The sequence below is a fragment of the Myripristis murdjan genome, chromosome 24, assembly GCF_902150065.1.
Source record: "Myripristis murdjan chromosome 24, fMyrMur1.1, whole genome shotgun sequence".
Classification (NCBI taxonomy): domain Eukaryota; kingdom Metazoa; phylum Chordata; class Actinopteri; order Holocentriformes; family Holocentridae; genus Myripristis; species Myripristis murdjan.
Window position 1 is genome coordinate 7,182,691 of NC_044003.1, and position 25,177 is coordinate 7,207,867.

The 25,177-nt window shown below is 40.7% G+C and overlaps 1 protein-coding gene across 1 annotated transcript in view; it reads right to left on the reverse strand.

Moving 5' to 3' along the window:
* Positions 1-1,028: 1,028 nt before the first annotated feature.
* The window catches only part of mei4 (meiosis-specific, MEI4 homolog (S. cerevisiae)), a 67,389-nt gene continuing 43,240 nt past the window's right edge, over positions 1,029-25,177 (reverse strand). Inside the window, exon 7 of the mRNA XM_030047826.1 lies at positions 1,029-1,301. Within this exon, the coding sequence (XP_029903686.1) occupies positions 1,029-1,301 (273 nt within the window). The remainder of the gene's footprint in view (positions 1,302-25,177) is intronic.

The following is a 25,177-nucleotide window of genomic DNA, read 5'->3' on the forward strand; positions in this document are numbered from 1 at the left end:
GTAAATATTAAAATTCTCATTAAAAAGCTATTGCCCAGTGTTGGTCATGTCCAACACTCCCACTGTCTCCCCTGTATCTCAATGAACAATGTTTGGTTGAGTGTTGTCTCAAAGTTAAGCCAAGGCAGTGTCAGATGATATGCTGACATAACTTTGAATAAAGCACACGGTCATCTCATTGGCATTCTTCAGTCTTGCTTAGTCTTGACGTTTTTAGTGTCAGTCGAGTTTTGGTGCAATGCAAGTGGAAACTTCAGTGGCAGCCCTCTGACAGGATTCCTACACAGCCTCTTCTTCTGCATTCATTGCTTTTCCCAGACTAAAATTTCTTGACAAGATTTGAAAATTTGAGTCGATGACACATGTGATGTACGTTGACAGTGGCTGGCATTCCCTGTCAGCTAGGCCCTTAACACTCAATAACTGAAGATTTTTCTTCAGAATACCAAATTTCCTAGAAACGTCAGCAGGATCGACTGTGTTTGAAGACCCTGCAGGGCCCCAAAAAAATCATCTTCACAAGTTTCGTTTGACTGTGCGCCCTCTTCAAAGCCACTTTTCAACTGTTTCAAATGGAAAAGCACGACATCTAAGACAGAAATCAGTCAAATCTGCATTTCTGTCTTACAAGGTCTTAGACAGTTTCCAGTTTAAAATCCCACATTGTTACGCACTATAACTGTTTGTGTAGTGTACAGTCTGTGTTCAAAATAATGTATTCTGTGGCTGGATAATTTGCCTAGGCATAACCCACTCATACTCTTCACATTAAAAGATATCACAGTATGTGAGTAACAGTGGGTCTGCTAAAATGTGTTGGCTTTTATATATTCAGGTTGAACAATTTATTTCTTAGTTTTTCAGGACATTTAGTGCAATTCCAAAGCTGTAAGACCAAAAAGCTATCAGATATATTTTCGATGTATGTTGTTAGACTATTCAGACTTGTGAAGAAACCCTGCTTGGATGCAGAAGCCTTGAAAATGATTTTGCAGATGTGGGTGGTATGTCCACAGGGGATCTTGGATCTAGGCAGTGGCAGAAGTGGAGAGCAGACCCCCTATCCTCCACATGTAGAGGGCGAACAGGGGGAACTCGTTGGACAAGTGCAGGATATGGTGTTCAAGCTGACCCAGGAATGCTTCCTGCTCTGGAAAACGGCAATGTTTCATGACCCCTGACCCCATCTGCCGCCTGCCCGGTACCTCTGACTTCTGTAGGAGCTGCTCCAGGATCCAGAACAAGTGGAACGAGTTCTCATACTGGTTCACAGCAAACTTCTGAGGCCCTGTGCTCCCCTCCTGTGGAAAAAAACAACAAAAACAATGACATTAGGGCTCCATAATCTCTTGAAAAATGTAAGAGTGAAAATCCTTCCATCCATTTTCCACATTCAAGACACCAATCCAGGTAGGCGGATAGAAAATGAACGACTGGATGGATGGATGGACAACACAAACTTAAAATTTCCACATCAAAAAATAATGCATGGTGTTCTGGTGCATCTCAGAATCCCAGGCCAACAAACAAGCTAAATCTTCAGAACTGGCAGCAGATGTCCTCATTTTCTCTGTGCCTTTTTTAAATAGTTTATAAGTCATACAAGGGGAGAACAACGGTCAGGCAACAGCTGAAAATGCAGGAAAATGCAAGAAAATGCTGCAACTTGTTGCAAGCAAACACAAAATGGCTTTGTAAGATGGACTGGCGCGGAGTGGCTCAGGAGGTGGAGTAGTTGTTTAGTATTTGGAGGGTTCCTGGCATGATCTGTCGCTCATCCACAGAGCGTATCAAAGTGTCACTGAGCAAGACACTGAACCTCTAACTGCTCCTGCTGAGCAGATTGGCACATTTAGTGCATTTATGTGTGTCAATGAGAGGCAGACGTCGTAAAGCAACTGGAAACATCGGCAGACTAGAAAAGTGCTGAATAAATAACTTGATTGTTGACTTGATTGTTTGCAGGTGGTATTAGTTCAAGTTCAAGGTCACATTTTATTGTCCCTGATGGGGAAATCTGATATGCAACAAGACATACAACACAATACACTCAAAACCAAAGCCTTGTTATTTAAATAAACATGAGTTAGAGCATTTCTTTCAAGCTGTTTCGATGTGCCTCTGTGTGTGGACACACGCTACTCTTTCTGTATGTAAAAATGTGTGTTTGTGTGTGTGTGTGTGTGTGTGTGTGTGTGTGTGAGTGAAAGAGCTGCCACAAAGAAAACAGGAGCCAGATGGCTGTCAGGTATTCCTCCAGGCTAAGACCTTCAGAGAGCTGACAGAATGTGACAACAACACCCCTCACCTCTTGCACACACCCACACGTGCGCGTGCACACACACACACACACACACACACACACACACACACACGCACACACACACACACACACACACACACACACACACACACACACACACCACTCAGACCTCCTGGGTAGGGTAGGTCATTTAGCATTCTGCTCTAGAAAACTAGAACACTATTCTCTTAATCTCACAATTCACTTTTGCCTGCTTCAAAACTTCCTCCAACTTTCCCAGTGCTCTCTTCTCTCCAGTGACTGCGCAGTTTAAAGCTTTACTAACCTTTCCAAGACAGGATTTCCCAGGTGACAATGAAGCAATGTATGACATAACCAGCACGACAGAGCAGTTCCTCTTTGCCTTAAATAAAAATATCGTTTCCCACTACGTTTGCACCGTTTTTTTTAGCAAAGAAGAGGTCCAAGGGGAGAGATTAACATAGTAACCCCCGTAATTACTACAATAAATCAATCAATAATTAATACAATGCATGCACTGAGCAAGTCAAACCAGGTGAAAAATAGATTCTAATGAGGATTCAGTGCTGGATGAATTCATTTCTTTGCTAAAATTCCTTAGGGGCCTATTCCTTACTCATTACCATACATTGCTAATGAACATACAGAGTAGCGTGCACTCAGAAGTGTATATGGAGTACAGCTGTAGCTAATTAATTTAAAAAAAAAAAAAAAAAATCAATTAATCTACTGGTTATTTTTTGGTTAGGGATGTTGGGAATAGGGTGGGGGCAGCTGCTATTACCATGTCAATATAGAATAAACTGTCTACATTGGGAAAGGGCTGAGTGCAGTGTTTCCCCTACATGCTACTGTGGTTGGCCCATCGTGGTGAGATCACAACCTGCTCTGCTAAATGCTAATGTGGCTAATTGCTGCCAAGATGCACCGTCATGATCAAAGAGTGAAATAACATGTAGTTACAGACAGAGACAGAGCACATATAGATACACTGCTGCCTATAGTGGTCCAAGAGTATTTCTTGTCTTTCAGTGGCCTCACTGCTGCTGAAAACATGCCCCGCAAATAAGGCTGAGCAATATATAATGTCAATACTATATCAACATTGTGATATGACACTCGATATTGTGAGGAATTTTAGATACTTTAATATGGTGAATGGCATAAATGTCGACTCAAAATAACTGAAATAGTCTTTGTCCATGATTAAGATTAATATCGTTATTAGGAGATCCAAGTTAAAAGTAAAACACCGAGGAAACACACAGGGTACACACTCATTGTAAGGGCAGCTGTCCAAAAGCATCACATCACATTTTCTCCACTGGAGGCTCATCCATTAGGAAACTTCCCACATTCTCACGCATGTAGGGACCCCCTTTACAGCACTGCATCATATTTTATCCACTCGAGGGGCGCTTCTCCATTAGAGGAGCACCTCATTTATTATCATCTATTATTATTATTGTTTATTTACTGCATGACGGGGCACTCTAGAGGGCATGCAATCTTTTTTTTTCCCCGTGTGAAGGGCAGACAACGGGGCACTTCCTCTCGATTGTGGCACTTGAGGGCACTTTAGTGATACTTTTTCAAGCATGGGGGCATCGGGGTATGCCTAATGACGTAGAGGAATCTTTGCAGCTCTACTGTGGTGAGGGTGATGTGGAATAATACACTGCTTACTCTATATTTAGCTTTATTCAAACCTTTTTGGCAGAAATAAACTTTCTCCTTTTCATGTCTTTCCAGTGAGACATTGTTGTTTTGGATGATCATGCACAATGATGAAACTGGCAATGCGTGACACATGAATGTGAAAGAAAGACAATAAGATACAAAATCTAAAATCAATTAAGCCATTCTGAATTTTTGCCAATAAAATGAATTTTTATTTTTTATAACCCCAAATTTGCACGTTAAGACCTATATATGGTGCATTGTTTTTTATTTTGAACTTGCCACAGTGTTCTGAGGTATTCCCCCGTCTCCTCCAGGGTGGAAAGGACGAATTTTTGTCTGGATTAACATGTGTGGGGGGGGAGGCTGTCTGCAGCACGATCTGGCTCAGCGAATCATCACTCAGAAGACGATCCAAGCCCTGTCCATGTGCAGATGCTGGATGCACAGGATGTTTATTAAACCCAGCACGTGATAAATTTTCTTTTTTTTTTTTTTTTTTTTTGTCAACCTCTATGTACCCTGCTACTCCCTTTTGATGATCCCTTGAAAACCCAACCAGCTTGCGTGTGAGATAAAGCTGTGTGAATAAAAGCGTACTGTTACACATATTGCAGGGCTTTTGCTGTGTGAGAGAAGGAATGTACCAACGGAATTAATTTTGAGCAAGAATACACAACATAATAAGAAGGTGGAAGGCATTGATTTGCATATGAATTTAAATACGAATCCCTGGGTACTGAACATTTTAGGCCTTTGTCTTAGGCCACTCATGCCTTTATATCACGATGCAAGAGGAGGCTAACAGTGAGCACTTGGAGCACCCAGCCAGTATCCTGCACTCAGAAACAATAAGAAGAATGTAGCACCACCACTGTGCTACATCACAGCAGTAGGGGGAAAGAGAAATAATACCCACTTTTTCAAAATGGGTGAACTATTTCTTTAAGGCAAGGACTCAATCAGGCAAACCATAGTTTCATATGATAACTGTATTTTTGTTTGTGGTGGGTGTAAAGTCCTGTTATCCCTGTATGAATGTGGCTATGTTTTCTGAAACATCAATACAATGGTCATCAATACAAATTGCAGTATTGCACATGAAAATGAGCGATTCTGACATGTTTCCACATTGGCAGAAAAAAAGATGGGAAGGAAACTAGAAAGGGGAACATGTTAGACAGGAGTAAAATAAGTAAATAAAATAATAATGTGCAGAAGGACATCTGAGAACACACAACTTGTAGAATTTTTGAAGCAGATTGGCAAGTCAGTGCTGTTTCCCACTCATGTCAGCCAAGTGTGAAAGAAAGGCCATATCCTCAACAAAAATGGATGACTGAAGAATGAAAAATGCTCCATGGCCTGACAAAGCCTGGTTTCTGTTGTGGTGAGAATTTGGCATAAAAAACATGAATCCATGGATCCACCATGCCTGATAGCAACAGGCCAGGCGGTATAATGGTGTGGGAAATGTCTTGTTGGCACACGTTAAGTCCCTGACTACCAATGGACTGTCATTTGAATGCCGGAACATACCAAACTGATGGTGTTGAGCAGAAGGACTACCCTTAATTGAAAGGATACTTCCAGGAATATACTGTGTTGCGAAGCATACATTATCTCACAATTTTTCAGGAACATGACCGTGATGCAGTCCTCAGAACTCACCCAAACAGAGACCTTCGGGATGAGATAGAACGGGATGCTGGCAGCATGAAGGCACTGACAAAAAAAATCTGGAGCTGTGTGACTGCATTTTTGAGTTTGCATGGACCAAAATCCCTGTGGAACATTTCAGTGACTTGTTGAATCCATGCCTCGAAGAATTCAGACTTTTCGGAAAAGCAAAAGGGGCTCCCATCTGGTACTGGCTTGATGTGCCTAATGAAGTGGGCATTGGGTGTATTTATCAGGCCTGTATGCATGTGTGTCTCGTCTCTGCTCCTAGCAGTTGTTCAGTTCTGTGTCAAATGATGAGGTGAGAGTCCATGGGAGAAAATAAAATTCTGAAAATGTACAAGGACCGCCTTTTCTAAACTACTAAATAAGGATCACCCAGACAAGAACTTATTCATGGACTTATAGAATGGAATACACATTCACTTCAGAGAGAGAGAGAGAGAGAGAGAGAGATTAAGTACAATGTGGTGCCTATTTCAGTGCGTGGCTGTGCTCCCTGAAACGGTTTCAAGCTGAACCCCCCCAGTATCCTGCTTTTAGCACCCACCAGTCTATTTAATGAGTTGAGCAATCCAATTACAGGGCAACCCTCCAAAACAAATAATCATCACTTGCATAATATGCTTAGGCTACGTTTCTGCTGGTGAAAGAATTATGAGCACACAAGTATTCAGTCAACAACTGCAAAATGAGAATTACACTGAGTAGACAATGTAGGCACTTGTGTTTCTAACACGTACATAATAATACACTGTTTCCTCCTCTGGATTCATTCAGTAGCAGTTCACTGTCAGAACAACAACACTACCAACACTAGAACAGAAAATGAGAAATTAAAGGTCCCACAGCGCCAAAATGTGATTAGTTTGAATATTGTTTTTGTTTTTTTAAACAAATGTGTAAAAGCTGTGAAAATGTGAGGTGGCTTACCACTTCCGTTCCTCTAGTTCACCCACACCAGGCTACCTTGTGGGTTGATATACACCTAGGCAGTCTAGGTTTTGACAATTTCTACCACCACAGTTTCACATTGTTGAAAAAATAATGTCATTGGGCGCCCCGGCAGCTCACCTGCTTGAGCGTGTACCACTCATTGAGGCTAAGTCCTTGCCACAGCAGCCAGGCTTCAAACTTGAGAACAGAAGAATATAATGTTGTTATTATTGCTGTTAAGATTGTTGTAGCAGTCTTCACTGCCTTATGACTATTTTTCCTGCATGCACCAGGCTGCCACTCCTCCCTGCTGCCACACACACACACACACACACACGTCCCAATGTGCAGTCCATATATAGATTAGAAAATTTGCTGCAAATGATCTCTCGCATTACATTATGTTCTGTCACAGATTAATGCTGTCTAAACTGTGAAAACAAAAATGAAAGTGAAACTTCAAACTCAACAATTTGCTCCAAACTTGCGATGAATGACAATGGAGTTTGAAAAAGCTTGAAACTGCCCACCACTCAGTGAGTTAAAGTGGTGGGTGCAGTGCAGACTAGTCTATCTCCCTCCTAACAAAAAAGGTTTCTGCTGCTGCTGCTGTTTCGATATGAAAGGACAATACAAGACATGAACTCACAATGACCCCCACAGTGACTTATGATGAATACATAGCCTTGAACAACTTAAGGTTATAATAAATGTAGTATAAACTTAACAGATTGCAATGGCCCAATTCACGTACAATACAGAAGTGAACAGGAAAGAGGAGTGGGGAGACCAGAGTCAGGGATAAGAGGTAGAAAACTGTTTAGGTTTGTTTTTCCTTTAACAGCAGAGGACTGTTTTCAGAATTTGGTGCCTGTGTAGCTACAGATGTAGCTATTGCTTAAGTCCGAACTTTTGCTGCAGGCGGAGTCCAAAATTAACTTTTTGGCTTACCTGCCAATGTGGCTCGTAGATGGAAAAAAATTACCGGCCAGACAGATTTTGTTTTCCCATTATTACTATTTAGCATGTCTTCTTGGTCTCATATGCAGGTCTCAATCAATATTACAGTAGTGTGCAGTAATAGCAGTAACTTTAGCTGTATGCAGAAATGTTAATTAAACTGTTTCAACACTAGTGTAACACATTTGCATTAATAAATGCATTTGCATTAATAAATTCAGTGGTATTTGTCTGTAAGTACAAGCAGCATCATTATTCGTATGGGGAGTGTAACAATCATAAAAGTATTAATAATAACAACTAAATCCTGTTTTCTTTGTCTTTCTTGGGGGCTCTACGTCCACAATAAATTTCCACATTGGTGGGTTTGTTTCAACTGCCTGGATGACAGGTGCCTCATGTACAGTAACAAAAAAACTGCATGGCTTGATGACTGACAAAATTACATACTACAGATGACACCTGCAGCTCAGCAGATCTATCAGATAAAAATGACAGCAAATCAACAGCTCTCTTCAGTCCCTCTACAAAATTCATCTTTTTCTACTGGCCAAAATGGCGGGTGGTCTCCATAATTTACTCATCTGAGACTAAATTTACCCACATTTGGTGACAAGCGAGTGTAATTTTGGACCATGACTGTAGGTTTGCTCGACTCTCTCTTACTTCTCTCTTTTCCACACATGCAAAGAACTGTTTGCTGACTTGTTGCGAGATATTATTGTCTTGTGCTACGAAATGCAAATTTAGTTTGTTTATAGGCCGATAACTTTCAAGAAAGAATTGCCAGCTGAGCCAATGCAGGATCGATACAGGAAAAATGCACAAACAGGGGTCTTACACAGTGGCCGCTCATGTATAAGGTACATACAAACTCAGCATCCTACTTTCAAATCCCCTTCCGTTTGAGCCCTTGTGAAATCTAGCCCACAGAACAGGGCACAGGAGAACAAACCAAACACTAATAAAACAGAACAGAGCAGAATGGCCAATGTGATGAAGATGACAGCATAAGATGAGATGGCAGGGCCATCTGCATGCAGCCTAACAAGAGTCCCATTCTACGTGAGAGGACGAAGCAGCAGGAGAGACTGATTGAGTTGTTGGCTCGTTAGCTCTCCTTAGGGGTCTGGCTGGCTGACAGCGACAGGCCTGGCTACTGCCTTTAAATAATCCTCATAAACTGCATCCTCCCTGTGCACTGTACTGGATAGGTCCCCACTGTGTGAACAAACCACAAAGTCAAAATTCCCTTCATCTTTGAAAACTGCTGATTCTAAGCTGAGGGCAGGACATGAGGTTTACATCGGGGTTGGGGTTAAGGTGAGGGTTAGGTCTATAATCAACTTTCCTGGTGGGCTTGATGAACAGCTCTGGCTTTTGCGGCTTGGCAAGAGGACAAGTCTTTGATTATCTGCAGAAGGTTGGCCCTGTAAGAGAAAGAGATTACTGGTCCTAAAACAATGCCCCCCCACAAAGCAATAGTAAGTACCAATTCAGTACCAGAAGATTTATGTCACCAGAGAACAAACTATTAACTGTACCACTTTTTTTCAATCCTAGCAGCAGAATGTGCAAACACAAATAGCAGTTATGTACTGTCTGCATGTAGTCACTGCAGGTGTTGTATATAATATAATATAATATAATATAATAAATGCCAGACAGCATGTTTGGACAAACAAGTCAAATATGTTTTTTACACAAATATGAATTAATGAAGATGCTTTACCTTAACAAGTTTAAATTAAATTAAATCAAAGCCACTGAGTAAAGCAATGAATCAGATTCAAATATTCTAGCATCCAACAGAATCTAATATTAAGCAGGGTCAGTTGGGTCACTATGTAATTTCATCATCAACCTTCATCATCAGTACCTATTCTCCCACGCTGAACTGTCATTACTCAAATTCTCATTATGGTGGTTTGAAAGCACAATGAGGAATGGTGCATCAGGAGCAAGTGTTAAAATGATAAGCAGCTGAACATTTATCGGTTAGGCGGCTCTTGGCGGAGTAATCTGAAATAGGTACATGTGCATATTACAGTGTAATAGAATTACAGTAGCTGATGTTTTCTGTTATAATTGAGGCGGTCACAAACCTGGGATGCCACCATACCTGCCCAATTACAAATGAACAAGAGATTATAAAGAAAAGTGGCATGGACTGGGATATAGCTGCAGAGTTTTTGTAATCTGTCATGTATTTAAAATAGAGATTTGGGTGGAGAGTGGTGAGTCAAAACAAACACAATTCCTGTCCCAGATGCTCTGTCTAAGTAAGATGGAATTGCCTTTCTTGAAATGTATTAACCATTTCTGGTTTACACAGCACATGCATTTTTAGGCCATACACAAAGATGGCATTTACCCTCGCCTCCTGTTCACTCCCTCCATGTCTCTTTTGAATCATTTTGAACTAACAACTGTAGGACTTCACAGAATTTGCAATGACAGACACTAGGCAAAGTCTCCCGCTCGGAGGTGCCTTTCCCACACTAACCAACTCACAACACAGCGCTTAGCAAGCCAAGCTGTCTCAAACTGATGTGCTGAAACAAATGGCTTCTGTAAATTACCAAACCGCTGTCAATGATCGCGACGTAACTGCTGCAAGCTCAATTTTGCGTAGGCAGAAATCAATGTATTGCATTGTATCTTCACAAACAAAGACCCATCACTTTCAAACAGTCACAAATCGTTGAAGAAAGCATTTATACAAGAATTCTGAGTTTTAATTTATGTAACTTGTAACTATTGTAAATGCCTAACTCTAAATGGCAGTGGTATTGAACCTTGGCAATGCTGCTTATTTCAGACAGCCTGCAAATACTGTGCTGGAACTAATCTTTTAATTTGTTTAAAGCTATATTGCAAAAAAAAAAAAAAAAAAAAAGTTTTCTCAACAAACAAGAAAACTGAAGACAGCAACCTCCAATTCAATGCACAGTCCCCCTCATTAACATCCTCCACGCTAATGGGAAAACCTGTTATAGACAGTAAGTCATGCACTGCATGATTTACACTAGTAACACTGGTTACCCGCCCAAGCCCATTATAAAACACTCGCCAGTCTAATTCGTTCAGTTGGCTCAGATAGTTCTCAGTGCTAATGAAACCAACACAGATCACTCGGAAAAGGTGACTCAAATAATAGAGAGTTAAAGTTTTATGTGCCTAGATGCAATTAGACAGCACCACCAGCATTCAAATGGCATTGTTCTTAAATGGGCAAACAAAATTTCACCGAATAAAAATGGCAACATTTTAATGAACTGCTCCAAACATGCTTGGTGTACAAACTCTTACTCTTACTCTTAGTATATTAAATGCTCAGACAGCTTAGGACATTTTCACATCTCGTTTGATCCGGACTTTCGGACTTTTCAGTTTGATCCGAACCTAAATTACAGGTGTGAAAGGTGCCGCGGACCACAGTCCGCACCAAGGACCAAAATTTGGTCTGACCAAAAGAGGTGGTCTCGGTCCGGACCAAACGAACCATGGTTCGGACCTTCTGCAGTGTGAAAACAACTGTTTGTATGGTTCGGACCTTCGTATCAATGACAGGAAGTTTTTTTCTTCTGCTGCTCTCGATTTAATTACGGTACAGGAAGTTACGTCACGCTAACCAGCTGGTTACCATGGTTATGCGTCTCCGACAGCATGCTAACTTTAGCTGCTAACGTTAAACGTTGTTGTGACACGCAAGGCGCAACGTTAGTCGACTCGTGTCCGTTATTATGCTGAATGAAAAGTGTCGCACGGTAAAATGTATAGCACTATAGAGACAAGTTAATACATCACTACTGACAGCTCATCTTTTTAAAAAATATTCCCACACTCACCTTCTCTCCGGAATACACATTGCCATAACTTGCAGGACTGTATGCCGTTTTCTCCTCCTCTCGATAAAGTTTTCGCATGATGAGGAGGCTCATCTTGCGAATAGCAATTACTCTGATGTATTGCTCATTAACTTGATGCTGCTGGTAGCAATATACCAACAAAAGTATTAGAATGGGAAAAAGATGGCTCGCTCCAGTGCCAGCTTTACCTATGTCGCCGACGACTCTACCTATGACGCCGATAAAATCCTGCGGGTATCCCTCCGGTAAACAACCGCTGCCGGCGCCCCTCCGTACGCTAGCGGCGCCCCTCCAACAGATGGCGCCCTAGGCCTATGCCAAAAGCCGGCTCTGGCTCGCTCGATTCATTTTCTGTAAACAGGAAGTAATACTGATGTCAGATGCCGGCCGGCCAGCCCAACAACTCAGCGTAACCAAAGCAAAATGAGCCGCGGAAGTGCATGGGGAGTTGATGCGTCCTCTAATGAGAAGAATAAATTTCCCATGTATGTTTGTCTTGTAAAGTCTGTTACTCTATTTGCAGTGTGAAACCAAACCAACCGGACCAAATGTATTACAATGTAACAGAATCGCGGAGTTTGGTTCGGACCTTGGTTCGGACTTTCAGGTGTGAAAACGCCCTTAGACAACATCTTTCTGGGTCTATCTCAGTCAACCGCAGCCTGAACTTCCTGACACAGACAACAATCCTGGCACAGGTAGCGGTGTTGTGAGAAACTGGTCTGGCAAAACAAATTAACTTTTTTCACACTGTACAAAGAGAAGTCAAAGCCTAGATAGCACTGAGACACTGTGGCTGCTGTTATGGTCAGACTTTTTGGAAGTAAATTCATGTACCACTTTTTTCCTTTAGTTTTAGTAAATAAATAAATACAGAAGAAATTTAAATATACCCTGGTTTTCTGATTATTTCCTTGATTCTACAAGATTGATTTGATTACATTTCTTAATCCATCAAGCATCATGTATTTTTTATGCAGTGAGAATGACATTTTATTTCAAGCAAGGTGTTACATTTAGCACACAGTGCCTTCTTTACAGTGCATTTTACATTATGTGCCACCAATTTGATTATACTGGGAGGTCTGACAGACTGCTTTAGAGCTCAAATGGAGATGTTTTTGAGGACAAAATAAGAATGTTTTTTTAAATGGCAAGCAATACACAACTTCTGTCCAGTTCCAGTATCATAACAGCATAGTTTCAATAAAGCATAGTTTGAACAAACTGTGTGCTGAATTTTTAACTGTTGTAACATTACATTTAACGATTCTCAGTTTTAACTTTTTAACAATTGGAAATTCTAATTTTCCCAGTTATATTTTAAAACCCTTCAACTAAAGAGCTGCGATGCAATGTCAGTAAAGAAAAAATATTTTGTCATTAAATGGGAGATCCATTATTATGCCCACCAGGTGGCAGCCTGGAGGAGATCATGCATTTGATTGTGTGTGTGTGTGTGTGTGTGTGTGTGTGTGTGTTTGTGTGTGTGTGTGTGTGTGTGTGCGTGTGTGTGTATATATGCGGCTAATCTCATAAACTACTGGGCCTGACTGATCGGCCTGACTTTTTTGTGCAGTTATGACAGTACGATGAAGCTCAGGTGGTTGCGGTAATTCAAAACCTTTGAAAAATGTTTCATTCATGTGACTCTGTTCATTCACTGTCTAGCTCAATCAACCACCACTGTTCTCTCCCTCTCTCTCTCTCTCTGCACACTACTGGATGAACCTTGCTTGGCCATTGTTGTTCTCTCTCACTCTCTCTCTACTTTGCATTATACTGGATTGCTATGCCACTCTCACTTCATTCACTGTCAGTGTTGTTCAATATGCAATACAACTATATAAAAATAAATAAATAAATAAATAAATAAAAATAAAAAAACTTGGAAACCCTATGTACAAAACATTTGGCTCACCTGTTCCTTTGACACACTTACCAGGTAAAACCTGCTGAAAGCCATAACCCCTGGATTGATTTCAACTGTTAAACATTATACTTGGTTTCCGTCGCTGTTAATGTCCACCATGTCACTTTCCTTTTGATTTCTGTTAAGCTTTAATTTTCATTTACTGCTCTTCGATTTTGTGAAGAACTTTGTCACCCCAGTTTGGAAAGGTACTTACCTTAATCCAATTCAATCACTGTAGATAAAGGGGAGGAGAGAGGTTAACAGAGGATTTTTAATCCTTTAAGACAACTGAGACATGCATTGTGTAGCCTGTGGGAGGGAGACTGGGTAAGATAAAAAAAAGCGCCTTTGAACAGGAAAGTAGGCGCCAGGCGTGCTGGTTTGAGTCAAGAACTTGAGTCCTGCTGGGTTTTCTGAAGCTCAGCAGTGTCCAATGTGTATCACCCAAAAAGCGCATCCAGCCAACAAAAGGCTAGTGGTAGAAAATAGGCCATTGATGAAAGAGGTCAAAGGAGGCTGACACAAATTCTGTAGAGCAACAAACAATCCAATGCTAGTAAACTGACAATCCACTACAAAACTGGTGGCAAAAGACCAATAAAGGAATACACAGCTTAATGCATCTTGACACAAGTGGGGTATGGCAACTAACAACCGTGCAGTTACACGTCTTTCAGTAAGGAAAAAAATAAAGGCAGAGCGACAGAGAAATGAGAAGCAGCATCTGCAGTGGGCTAAAGAACAAAAATACTGGACTCTACAAGACTGTAAAAATATTGCCTGCTGTGACTAATCATATTTCCTGCTGTTTCACACACATTGGAGGGCTATGGTTTGGGGAAAACCACCTGAATCTTTTGTCCACTATGCCACGTGACAATACTGCAGGGTAGGTAGGTTTGTGCTGAGCTAGGGGGTGTTTTCATGGCACACATTTGGTCCTTTGATAAAAGTGAAGCGATACTTGAAGAGGATATCTGACCATCACTGCCAGTGGAGTGGATCCATTCAGAAAAATCCATCTGAATTATTGGATTTTTTTTTTTTTCAGCAAGATAACACTCACATTGTGACAAAGCTCAGGCTCGTCATTTGTCGTGTTCATGGTGCCATTCTGTGACAGATGGTCACCAGATCTTCATCCTCCTGGACTTCTGTGGAATGAGATGGAAATGGATATCTACTGCCAGCCAACTTAGCATAACAGTGGAAAGCCCTGGAATCAGCACAGACCAACAAACTTTCAACAACTTATTGAGTCAAAGCCCCTGTAAACCAAGGCTCTTCTGAGGGACAAAAGGGGGGCAAGTCATTATTAGATATATCCCTAATAACATTTTGTTTTGTTTGTTTTGTTTGTACGCTAGTGTATATTCAAGGGAAAATTGGCAGGAGAAAAAACTGCATCAGGTAAACACAGAAGTTGGAAAAGAATGGCATAATAATGTGCTACATAAATGAGAAAGCAAAGCCAATTTTCTGCTTTTTCTAATGCTCCAACAGTGCAGCAGTCCAGCAAGCTCACAGACAGATCTTTTGTAAGTGTTGACCAAACAAAGCAAAGTCAGCTGCTTATTGCCTCTGCTACAAGATTCTTGATCTAAATCACCAAGACGGACCAAAGAGAGCAGGAGGGTACATGCTTTGCCTAATTCAGTTCTGACATTATTGACAGATAACACAAATTCAGCTTTATAAACTGGACATTTACTTATTTTTACAGTGGTTCAAAAGTGTATAAGGCAAGCTCGACAGAGTGAAACTGCTCTTTAGCTGGGAATTATTAAACCTAGTCACTCTGTTATTGATTGATATTCATCGAATTGATGAAAGTTAAAGTTATTTCGAAAATGTAACTAAAAATCTATCCATGTCGGCTGCAATTCGCAACAGGCTATGCTCATGCAAATAAGTTAAGATGGCACAACATAACAGGAACACATACATGAGTTCTCGAACGCATTGCTGCCAATGTTGAACTGCATGTGAAACTATATCTTTTTGTGACGGAATCAACGGCATATGGTAGTTTTGATATGCCCTAGTGCACGCTAGTTACTAGTTATGAGACACACACACACACACACACACACACACACACACACACACACAATTAGGCATGTATATATTTTTCGAGGGATGCAGAATATTGGATTTCTTGCCGATATCCAATAACTTACAACTCTTTTGGCCAATGCCAATACTGATACAGATATATGTACATATTTTTTTCCACCTAATTGCTGTGGTGGAATTCAAATTTTATTATGTCTGCTCTTACTGTGAAAGCCCACTGGCAGATGCACAACGCTTTTCAAAATGTACACATTCACTGGGCAAAATAAGAAAACTACTTCAGCTTATGTGACACAACCAGGGCAGATTTGATCTATTTCCCCTATCAGCAAATCATATCAGCAGAAATGCTCATTTCGGGCCGACTGATACTGATGATGTGCCTTTATTACCGTCTATCCCTATATTTTACCGGCAATGTGTTGGATTTTACAGTCAAATGAGTTACTTGTATTGCTACTGTATTGGGAAAGTAGAGAGCTGTGGTAAACTATTGTAATAAACTGTTTAATCAGATATAATAATCAGCTGATCTCCATGATTGAAATATCAGGAGAAATTGTTGTTAGTGATGTAAAATTTAAATAAATAAATAAATAAATAACAATCAAAACATACACTGATGTGCCACTGATGCAATTCAAAATCCTCTACTACACACGAATCTTGCCGTGGTGTAAATCATTTGTACAGTAATTAGAGTACAGTAATTAAGTGATTTGTTCAAGGTTGTTTTCCTAATCATGCAATAATTGGCAGAGGGACAATGGACTGTCAATTGGACCGTATATGTATGTGCACGTGTGTGAGCATGTGCCTATCTACCTCGTAGCGACGATAATTTAACCATCTTGTGGCCTAAGGCTTCTATCATGTATGTTTAACTTGTTTTGAAATTTATATCTAACAGTAGCTTCAGCACTTCCTCTGTCAGCATGTAAAATATACTATGGACAGCTTGTGAGCATTATAGTAGGGCTGAAATAATTACTCAATTCACTGATGAACCAACTGTCTGAAAATGAACCAACTGTAATTCTGATAATTGATTAATTGATCATTTCAGTCATTTATTAAGTAAAAATACCAGTTTTTCGATGCTGGTAAGTAAACATTTTAAGACATCACTTTCGGCTCTGGTAACTTGTTTTTCCACTTTATAGACAAAAACGCTTCATTGGTTAATCAAAAAACAATCAACAGATTAAATGGCAATGAAAATAATCATTAGTTGCAGCCCTACATTATTGTATTCTCCATAGAAGAATGACGGCAGCTGGTCAACTAGGGAGCCAGAGAGCCGAGATCACATTCAAAGAAACTGAGAACTAATTAGGGCTATTAGCGTTGCCAAGAAAGTGTCGTCAGACTGGACACAATCTGTACTTTCTCCACAATCTTCCAACCTTTTTTTTCCCTTCCCAAACTCCACAACCTGAAAAGGGATCAGCTCATTTTCCGGGGATTTGGGAACGTGCAAGGCCACAGACTTGGCAGTGAGGTGGCTGAGGACCTCCACTGTGCTACAGAGGCAACTCCTGGATCTGTATGCAGCCTGGGAGCCTGAAGCGCCGCAACCCAGATAACATCAGCCGCCCTGAGATTATAAAGCAGTGCCCTGAATGGGATTTAATCGTCCATTTGATTAGGCCTGGAGCTCGTTACTGTTCTGGCTGAGCCTCAGGCAAACCAACAGCCTGAATCTGACGGAGGGAGAGTCAGTGGCACACAGAGGGAGAAAGGCAGAAAGAGAATTAGTACAAGTGAAAGGCAGGTACGCAGACAGACCACTGTATAGAGAAAGTGAGACAGATGCAGAGGAAATGAATGAGCAAAATGCCAAAACAGAGGAGATGGACAACAAATGAGGGATGCAAATAGGGGGAATAACAAAGAAAGAGAGACAGAGAACAGATTGACATAGAGAGAAGGAGAGAGAGTCAGACAGACAGAATGCTAGAAATACAGGAAACAGGAGTAGGAGAAACAGATAAAGAATTGGAAGTGAGAGACGAATAGGTGGGAAGAGAGAAAGGACGCATGGCGGAGGCAAATAGACAGAGAGAGAGAGGGAGAGTATGAGAGGAAAAAAAATGAGAGGGAGGCTGACAAAGAGTACATAATGAAGCTGTGCCTGGCTCTGAGAGTGAAGGGCGGTAATTCACTGATCAAGGACAGAGATTGATTTGTCGCCAGAGCGGAGGAGAAAGCCCACAGCGTGACTGAGAACCCTCATGCAACTCCACTCATTCTCCCAACAACAATACCGTCAGTTAGCCTGCCCAGTATTTTCATCTAAATGCAAACAGTCTGAGCCCGCACTGCCCCAGACCATAACTTCACCAAGGTCTGTCCACTGGTACTGCCGGCTCCCACTCTCATTTTGTGCTCCTGTGACACACACTACTTTGAGGAGAATGTTAAATATTAAGGCAGGGCTGGAATTCCACAAGATCTGCAGCCCACAGAGCGAACAATTCACCATATCGACTTCACCTGTGACACCTGTGTTTTTTTTAACCTTTATTTATCCAGGGAAGGTTTGCTGAGAAGGCATGCTCTTTTTTCAGAGGCACCCTGTTTCCCGTTCATGTAGCTGCAGACATTTATTCCTGTTAAGACAACCACAATCTTCCTCTGTGGCCACTGGAACACCCTGGGGTGTCTTGCTTAAGCTGTTGGGTGATGATGACTCCTCATTCACATTCCCACTTTCCTTTAGTTTCTAATCCAGTCTGGGGATTCAAACTACAAACGTTCAGTGACGTGAATAGGTGCCCTACCCGGTTACCATTTTACAAATTACTTTTACTGATTTGCAAAGTCACAAGCATAAAATTGACATAACATTGCTATGACAATTTCTAAGAATTACTTGGCTTCCTCAATTGTGTTCTCTGTTCTTTCACAAAATAAAAAAAATTAGGGTTTTTCCCTTCTGCCTCCTGATCAGACAAAGGAGGCAACTTGAAGACATCACTGTGGGCTCCAGGGAACATATGATAGGCATTTTTCATTCATTTAGATAGATAGATAGATAGATAGATAGATAGATAGATAGATAGATTTTTATTGTCATTGCACAATCATATACGTATAATAATGCAACGAAATTTAAATATATAAATTAAATGATTAATTGAATATGATATTCCCTTCCATAGTGCGGCAAAACAAAAGTACATAAACAAACACAAAGTGAATTATGCCAGTATAAAAAAACCAACAAGCCTCAGTGCCCTTTTTTTTCTTTCATTAGTTACACTTATTTGTGAAAGAACAATCAGGTCGTTTCTTCTTTGCATAAGGCTACACTGCAAATCTTTTCTGCAGATGCTACCTGCTGGATCTACTTTCCAATTCAAGTAGGAAAAGAATAAGAACAACTCCCACTGTGCATTTTGATTTTTCACCCTCATATTAATAACGTGACATCTAATATAAGGATATCACACTCAGCAGCGTCAGAGCAAGGGGCAATCTACAAGTTAAGCAGTTTATGTTTTTATTGTCTTTTACGTTTCTATCCTTATTCAGGTCACGTATGTATGAGAACACAATGTGCATGCATTCAGCCTCGCTAGTCCACTGATGAATGTGTTGCACGTTGTCCACTGCTCTGTAATAAAGACAATTTTCTGTGCTGGCCTAGCAATTGAATTTCCCTTGGTACAATAAACAGTACTGTATCTTATCCCTGACGGCAGGAGCTAGGCTCGAACATTAAATCCTGATAGTTTTTGAAATGGAGGCAGTTGGTTTAAAAGGCTGGCTGAATATAGTTTGCTGGTGTAGATGGCATGGAGAGCATGCTTCGCAAATGGTTTATCTGATATTGCAAGAACTATTGGTCTTGGCATTTTTGGATCAATATGAAAAAGTTTCCAGAAGGTAATAACAATACCCCAACAGTCAAACATTCAGCCACACAGCAGAAATTCCTAAGTACAGAAAAATCTGGGGAAATAGGCCTTTGGCTCAACCTAGAATTTGTTCTGATGGGTGAAAAAGTGTTTCAGAAAAAATGCACAAAAGTGAGTAAGTAAGCAGTAAATATAACAGAGGCTATAATAATGGAACATACAGTCCATATATGTAAGAGACAGGACAGAAAGAGCTACATGTGGGTTTATCATTTTAAGAAGGTAAAAAAAACAAGACTGAGGGTGTTTTGGTGTGGGATTAGTACTTTAAGAAAAGAAATCTCAGCAGTCTCCGGATCAATTCTCTCTTCAGGAATAACATCAAAAATAAGAAATAAAAATTGCATGTTTTGAGCCCTGGCTTGTTGCAACCATGTGTTGTGTACATTGATGGTACAGCATTCATCTAGAGCGCAGGGTGCATCTCATCCTTTGTGGTGGCTCCCCACTGGACTGAGCATGACTACAGCATGTACTTCAGGCTTACATGCAACGTGACCACACACAGCATTCCCTACCAGCTAGCCCACAGCAGAAAACAAGCGCTGGAATTGATTTTTTTCCCCCTCTGTCTTCTGACAATCCACTGATTCAACAGACAGAAAATCGATCCAATCTCATCTAAGTCGGCATTCTCTCAGCTCATATCTTGACATCTTTACTGCCTGAGGAGGTGGGAGAACATAGTTTTGTTTCGTCTGTTTCACACACGCACACATTCAAAAAATACTACATCACCGAGTTTTCTTTAAATTCATCTCGGTATCAACAACTGTAGAAAAAATCCATTGGGTTGAACAATTATTTTCCATTCTTTGTGAAACAGTCTCACATGGCTTTGACTGATAGGACAGAGCCAGGCTTCAGAGAGAAAGACAGAATGCCAGCTCTGCCACATCCGTCGGCTTGAGATGGCTGATATGACAGCTGAGTTCAGAGAGTTTTGCCACAATTTCCCCTACGGAGCAAACCGCAATATTTAGAATGTTCCACCACTTGGAGACACTTGAAAGAGTAGAAATGCCAACGGCTACACAACCGTACCTTTGCCCTGACAACCCAAAGTCCTCTTTTTCTTTTGTTCTGTCATCAAGCCATCCTTGGCTCTGCTTTGACTACTGTCTTACCGCCCTGCCCCCAAAATTCACTTAAAATGGGGCAGCCTTCCAAAGCAGGAAACTTCCACAAAAGCAAATAAGTAACAAGTTTTTACCTACCAGTTAGATTTTACTTTCAGAGAGAATTTTAGAGATGAATTTCATTTTTTTTTTAGATTTGAAGTGGATCTCCTCAACAGTACTACTTACCTGCATTTTGCTGGTAGCTGGAGGTCAACATGTTGTTTGATTCATGGCCACCAAGACTGATGAATTTCAAAATCTCAATTACTGTCGCTATTTCACCTGCCAAATCAATAGGAATGATCCTAAAAATATCACTATTCTGGCACTACTAGGCTCTACTCTGACAAACCAGGCACCAGAGATGCAATGGTTAGAGTTGTGATGGTTCAAATACAGCATGAAGTGAAAAAAAAAAAATCACGCCAAAAAAAGTATCATGGCAACAATAAAACAAAATAAAATGCAACAAAATTAACTAGAATTAAATATTGCTTTTGGAACACGTAAGGATGGATTCCAATCCTATTCCATTCTCCCTTGCTCTATTCTCTACTACATTTATCAACACCACACAGTGCTGTCGTTTCCAGGGGACCACTGTATGAGCTCTTTAATAAAGAAAAAAGAAATCTAATTTTCCACAGCTGAGTGGAGGTACAGAAAAGGGGGCAAGATCAAAGATTCCCCACTCCATTCCAACATGTGCGCCCGTACCCTGCAAGTTGTCAGCGCCTGACATCAACTGTTAGCTAGCTCCACGCTCCAAGACAGATTCACAACCTCAAAGAAGTGACATCTCACACAGAATGACTGAAACCACAAAATTAACGGGTAAATAAGGTAAGAACACTGCCTGGATAGAGAAAGCCTGCCACAACTACGGAGGTTCAGGGGAAAGCTCCCCAGGGGAACATTTTGACAGATAGTTGCTTTATATGCTGATTTCTAGTTGTTTTTAAGTATATTTGAATGTGCCTGAAAAGTAATTCTGACAGCCATTATGGGGTGAAACAACCCTACATAAAACACACCAAAGGCATTTACTACTGGATAACACACTGAGCTGGGCAAACTGCACAGGGCAGGAGACCAGAGGCCCTGCTGATAAGGAAGCTGAGTGAATCAACATGCTGCATTAGCTACCAGCGTCCAGTGAGAGACTACAAGCGATTGTGAAAGCCACTTCACCTGAACGAGACTAACAAAAGCCACACAGACAAAAAATTAAGAGCTGCAGGAACACACACTCTCTCTCTCTCTCTCTCTCTCTCTCTCTCTCTCTCACACACACACACACACACACAAATCTCACAGGTAACCTGTTTTGATCTCAAAACACTGAATTTCACCCAAAGGTAAGGACTTCACATCTCTTTAAAACAGAATATGTTGTATTCTCTTAGTTTTTTTTTAATTAAAAAAATCCCAAATGGACCTAGAGCATCTTAGAAGCAGGTTCCATGTGTGAACATCAGAGTGTTTGTGCATTTATGCATGACTTGGAGCTTGTGCATTTGACGGCCATCAATGTTTGACGAGAGACGATGTCACTAACTCCACAGGGACTTCCAGGTTTAGTCTTAAAACGTGACTTTGATCAAACAGCCTCATTTTCCCTGTTGGTTAGACTGCTAATGAGAGCTGTGTGCTCTGAGGAGAAAGGACGACTTTGATCCCCAGCTAATTGTCCACCAGCTTCTGTCTTTCTTCTTAATCTGATCGTTCTTCAAATCAGTCAAAAGTGGAAGAGTCTGGGGGGATATAGCACTGCTGAGATATACTCACATCACCAAGAGGAGGTCCATCTTCAGCAATTTTGAAAAACTAAAATGTGCCATGTTAACACCCACACAGAAGAACAAAATCAATGTTTCCCTAACATATTTTTTTCCAGACCATTTGGGGCCAGCCTTTAAGAGTGGATGTTCATCAGTCACTGACTGACTGACTGACTGAGTGCCCCTTGTTGAATAACAGGATACAGGTGCCACTCATGACTTGTTACTCAGCTTCATGGTTCTCAAAAAACTGGCAGCTCACTATGAAGCCATTCTTCATATTATCTTAACTATCTATCTATCAATGTATCTATATATATGTTTTTCTGGTCACAAACGTTCCAGTATGAACTGTAGCTAATCAGGTAAAAAAAAAAAAAAAAAAAAAAAAGAGGTATAGTACACAACAGATTTGGATCAGAGAGTGCAATAATCCACTCTTGCTGTGCAGTGAGTGTGTGTCAATGAGCGTCACTTGATACAAGAATAGGCTTAACCCACTCATAATTTGGATTCTGCTCCCACTTAGGGTTAAAACGACCTTTGCCCATTCTCAGCTTGTTAGTGTCAAGGTGTGAGACGTTTTGTTTTCTTTTCTAACAAGTGACTGATTCAAAAAATATAAATTCAATCATATTATAAATACATATAAATTTCCCACTCACGCCATTGTACGGTTGATTAGCCACCACAAGCTAATCAGTCAGGATCTGGAAGTCCCACAGGATCTTGGCTCTGTCGTTCTCAACCACCTTTAAGAATCTTTGAGAACTTCCAGCCCCAATTTGGTGCAGATGTTCCTGTACACTATGCCAGCCACTTGGTTATGGGGCTGTATGCTGTACCTGCCAGCATATTGCACCCTGCTGTGATGTGCTGTACTGTCTCAGGGGCATCTTTGCACAGCCTGCACCTGGGGCCCTGCCTGGTATGGTAGATCCCAGCTTTTATGGATCTTATGCTGCCATGATCAGCGCCTCTGTCTTTCAGTCCAGCCTTTCCAGCCATAGGTAAGTTTTCTTGATAACCACAAACCTCAATGACAAATCCTACTTATTCTGCCTTTAGCAACTTAACAGTCTCCTTCAGAGCATCACAGACAACTAGACTAACAGTCTTCTGTCTCTGTAGCAAGACTGCAGATATGTGTGATGATTCCACCTCTAAGGTGATCAATAAGTGTGTGGCAGAAAAACAATCAGTTTGGTCTGCTGTTACAATGTCAATCCACTGAGGAGTTCATATGCATCAAGATACAAGATGCTTTTGGAGCAGCTTACTGCTCGACAGAGGTGGCAAAAGTACTGACATTCTGTACTTAAGTAGAAGTAAAGATACTTGTGTGAGAAAAGACTCTGGTAAAAGTAGAAGTACCACTTCAACTTCTTTACTCAAGTAAAAGTAAGAAAGTACAGGCTCTGAAATGTACTTAAGTACAAAAGTAAAAAGTAAAATGATTTTTTTTACCATTAATGATACATATACCTTTTCGATAACTTTTTGACGAAAAAAGTTCAGGGCACACAAAACAGGAACTTTTCCTCTTTTATTAACAACCTGCAAAGTGCTAGTACAGTTTTGCTGCAAGCCCACTTTCACACAATAATCAAGACTGAACTGCCCAGAGGTCTTGAATGAGTACCTTGATAATAGCTTTGGTACTCTCAACACTATACCTAACATATATGACTTTTAAGAGATTTTTTCTTGCTTCTCCGACTGTTTTTTTGTCGGCTAACGTTATCTTCCCTGGCAACTGTCTTCCTCCATGTCTCCAGATTTCTCTTTATGGTTTTCTTTTTCTTAACTGCTCTCACGCCCCGCGCCCTCTCTCCCTTTCCCTCTCTGTGCAGGGTTTCCTCCAGGATTTTTGGAAACTGTGGGGGAGGGCTTCAGCGTTAATCTTAATAATTTTTACCACGGATCTTTTGTAGCACAGAGGAGATATGCTGCTCAAACACTCAGTATGTAGTGTTAGTGTATGTTTATGAGTTGTAGAACATAATAAATTATCTTGAAGGAGTAGATGTTTACCAGTAAGCTTGACTCCAATAATTTAACAATATGTTAAATTATTATTTGTTTTAAAAATGTAAATTACTTATCAAACAGACCTGACAATTCAACTACCAGTGAATGAGCAGTAGTATGCATGTGATAACACAGAATGAAAAATAAGCCGAAGTGATACCTCTTCTATGAATAGACAAGCTAAGCCAGTTTGCTGCTGTTAGCCAGTGAAAATATTTCGGAGTGGCGACTCTTCACTTTGTTACACAATCTATGTCAGTGCGCTGCTGTAGCCTGGAAAGTTTCTCTGCCTTTTGGACTCGTACGGTGTCGGTGCAGTTGTTGTAATGTTTTTTCTTGGTGGTAAGGAGCCCGCCCGCCCCCACCAAAAAGAGAGAGAGAGGGAGAGAGAAGTAACGAGCCTGTTTTGACAATGTAAGGAGTAAAAAGTACAGATATTTGTGTTCAAATGTAGGGAGTAAAAGTAAAAAGTCGGCAGAAAATTAAATACTCAAGTAGAGATACTTGAAAAATCTACTTAAGTACGGTAACGAAGTATTTGTACTTCGTTACTTCCCACCTCTGCTGCTCGATCACTGTCCCTTACTATCTGACTTGTTACTCCCTTGTCTTTTGAAAAAAAGTAGGAATTTCGTTTCTCCAGGATGTTAATTCTACTCATTTTCAAATGATGATTTTGGGAAGAATATACTGAATGAGTATAAATAATTGTACCTGTATGCTGTCTCACACTTGATAACTATATGATTTTAAACCTAACTGCTGCTTTCTCCTCATCCTTACTGTACTTGGCAATGATTCTGACTCTGACTGCTCTAAATATGAGTTCAATTAATTTCACTATTTCTCCAGCAGTGACAGCCCATGTTCTGCCCCTTTGCAGTCACAATATACAGCTGAAAAAAAGCACTTGATATA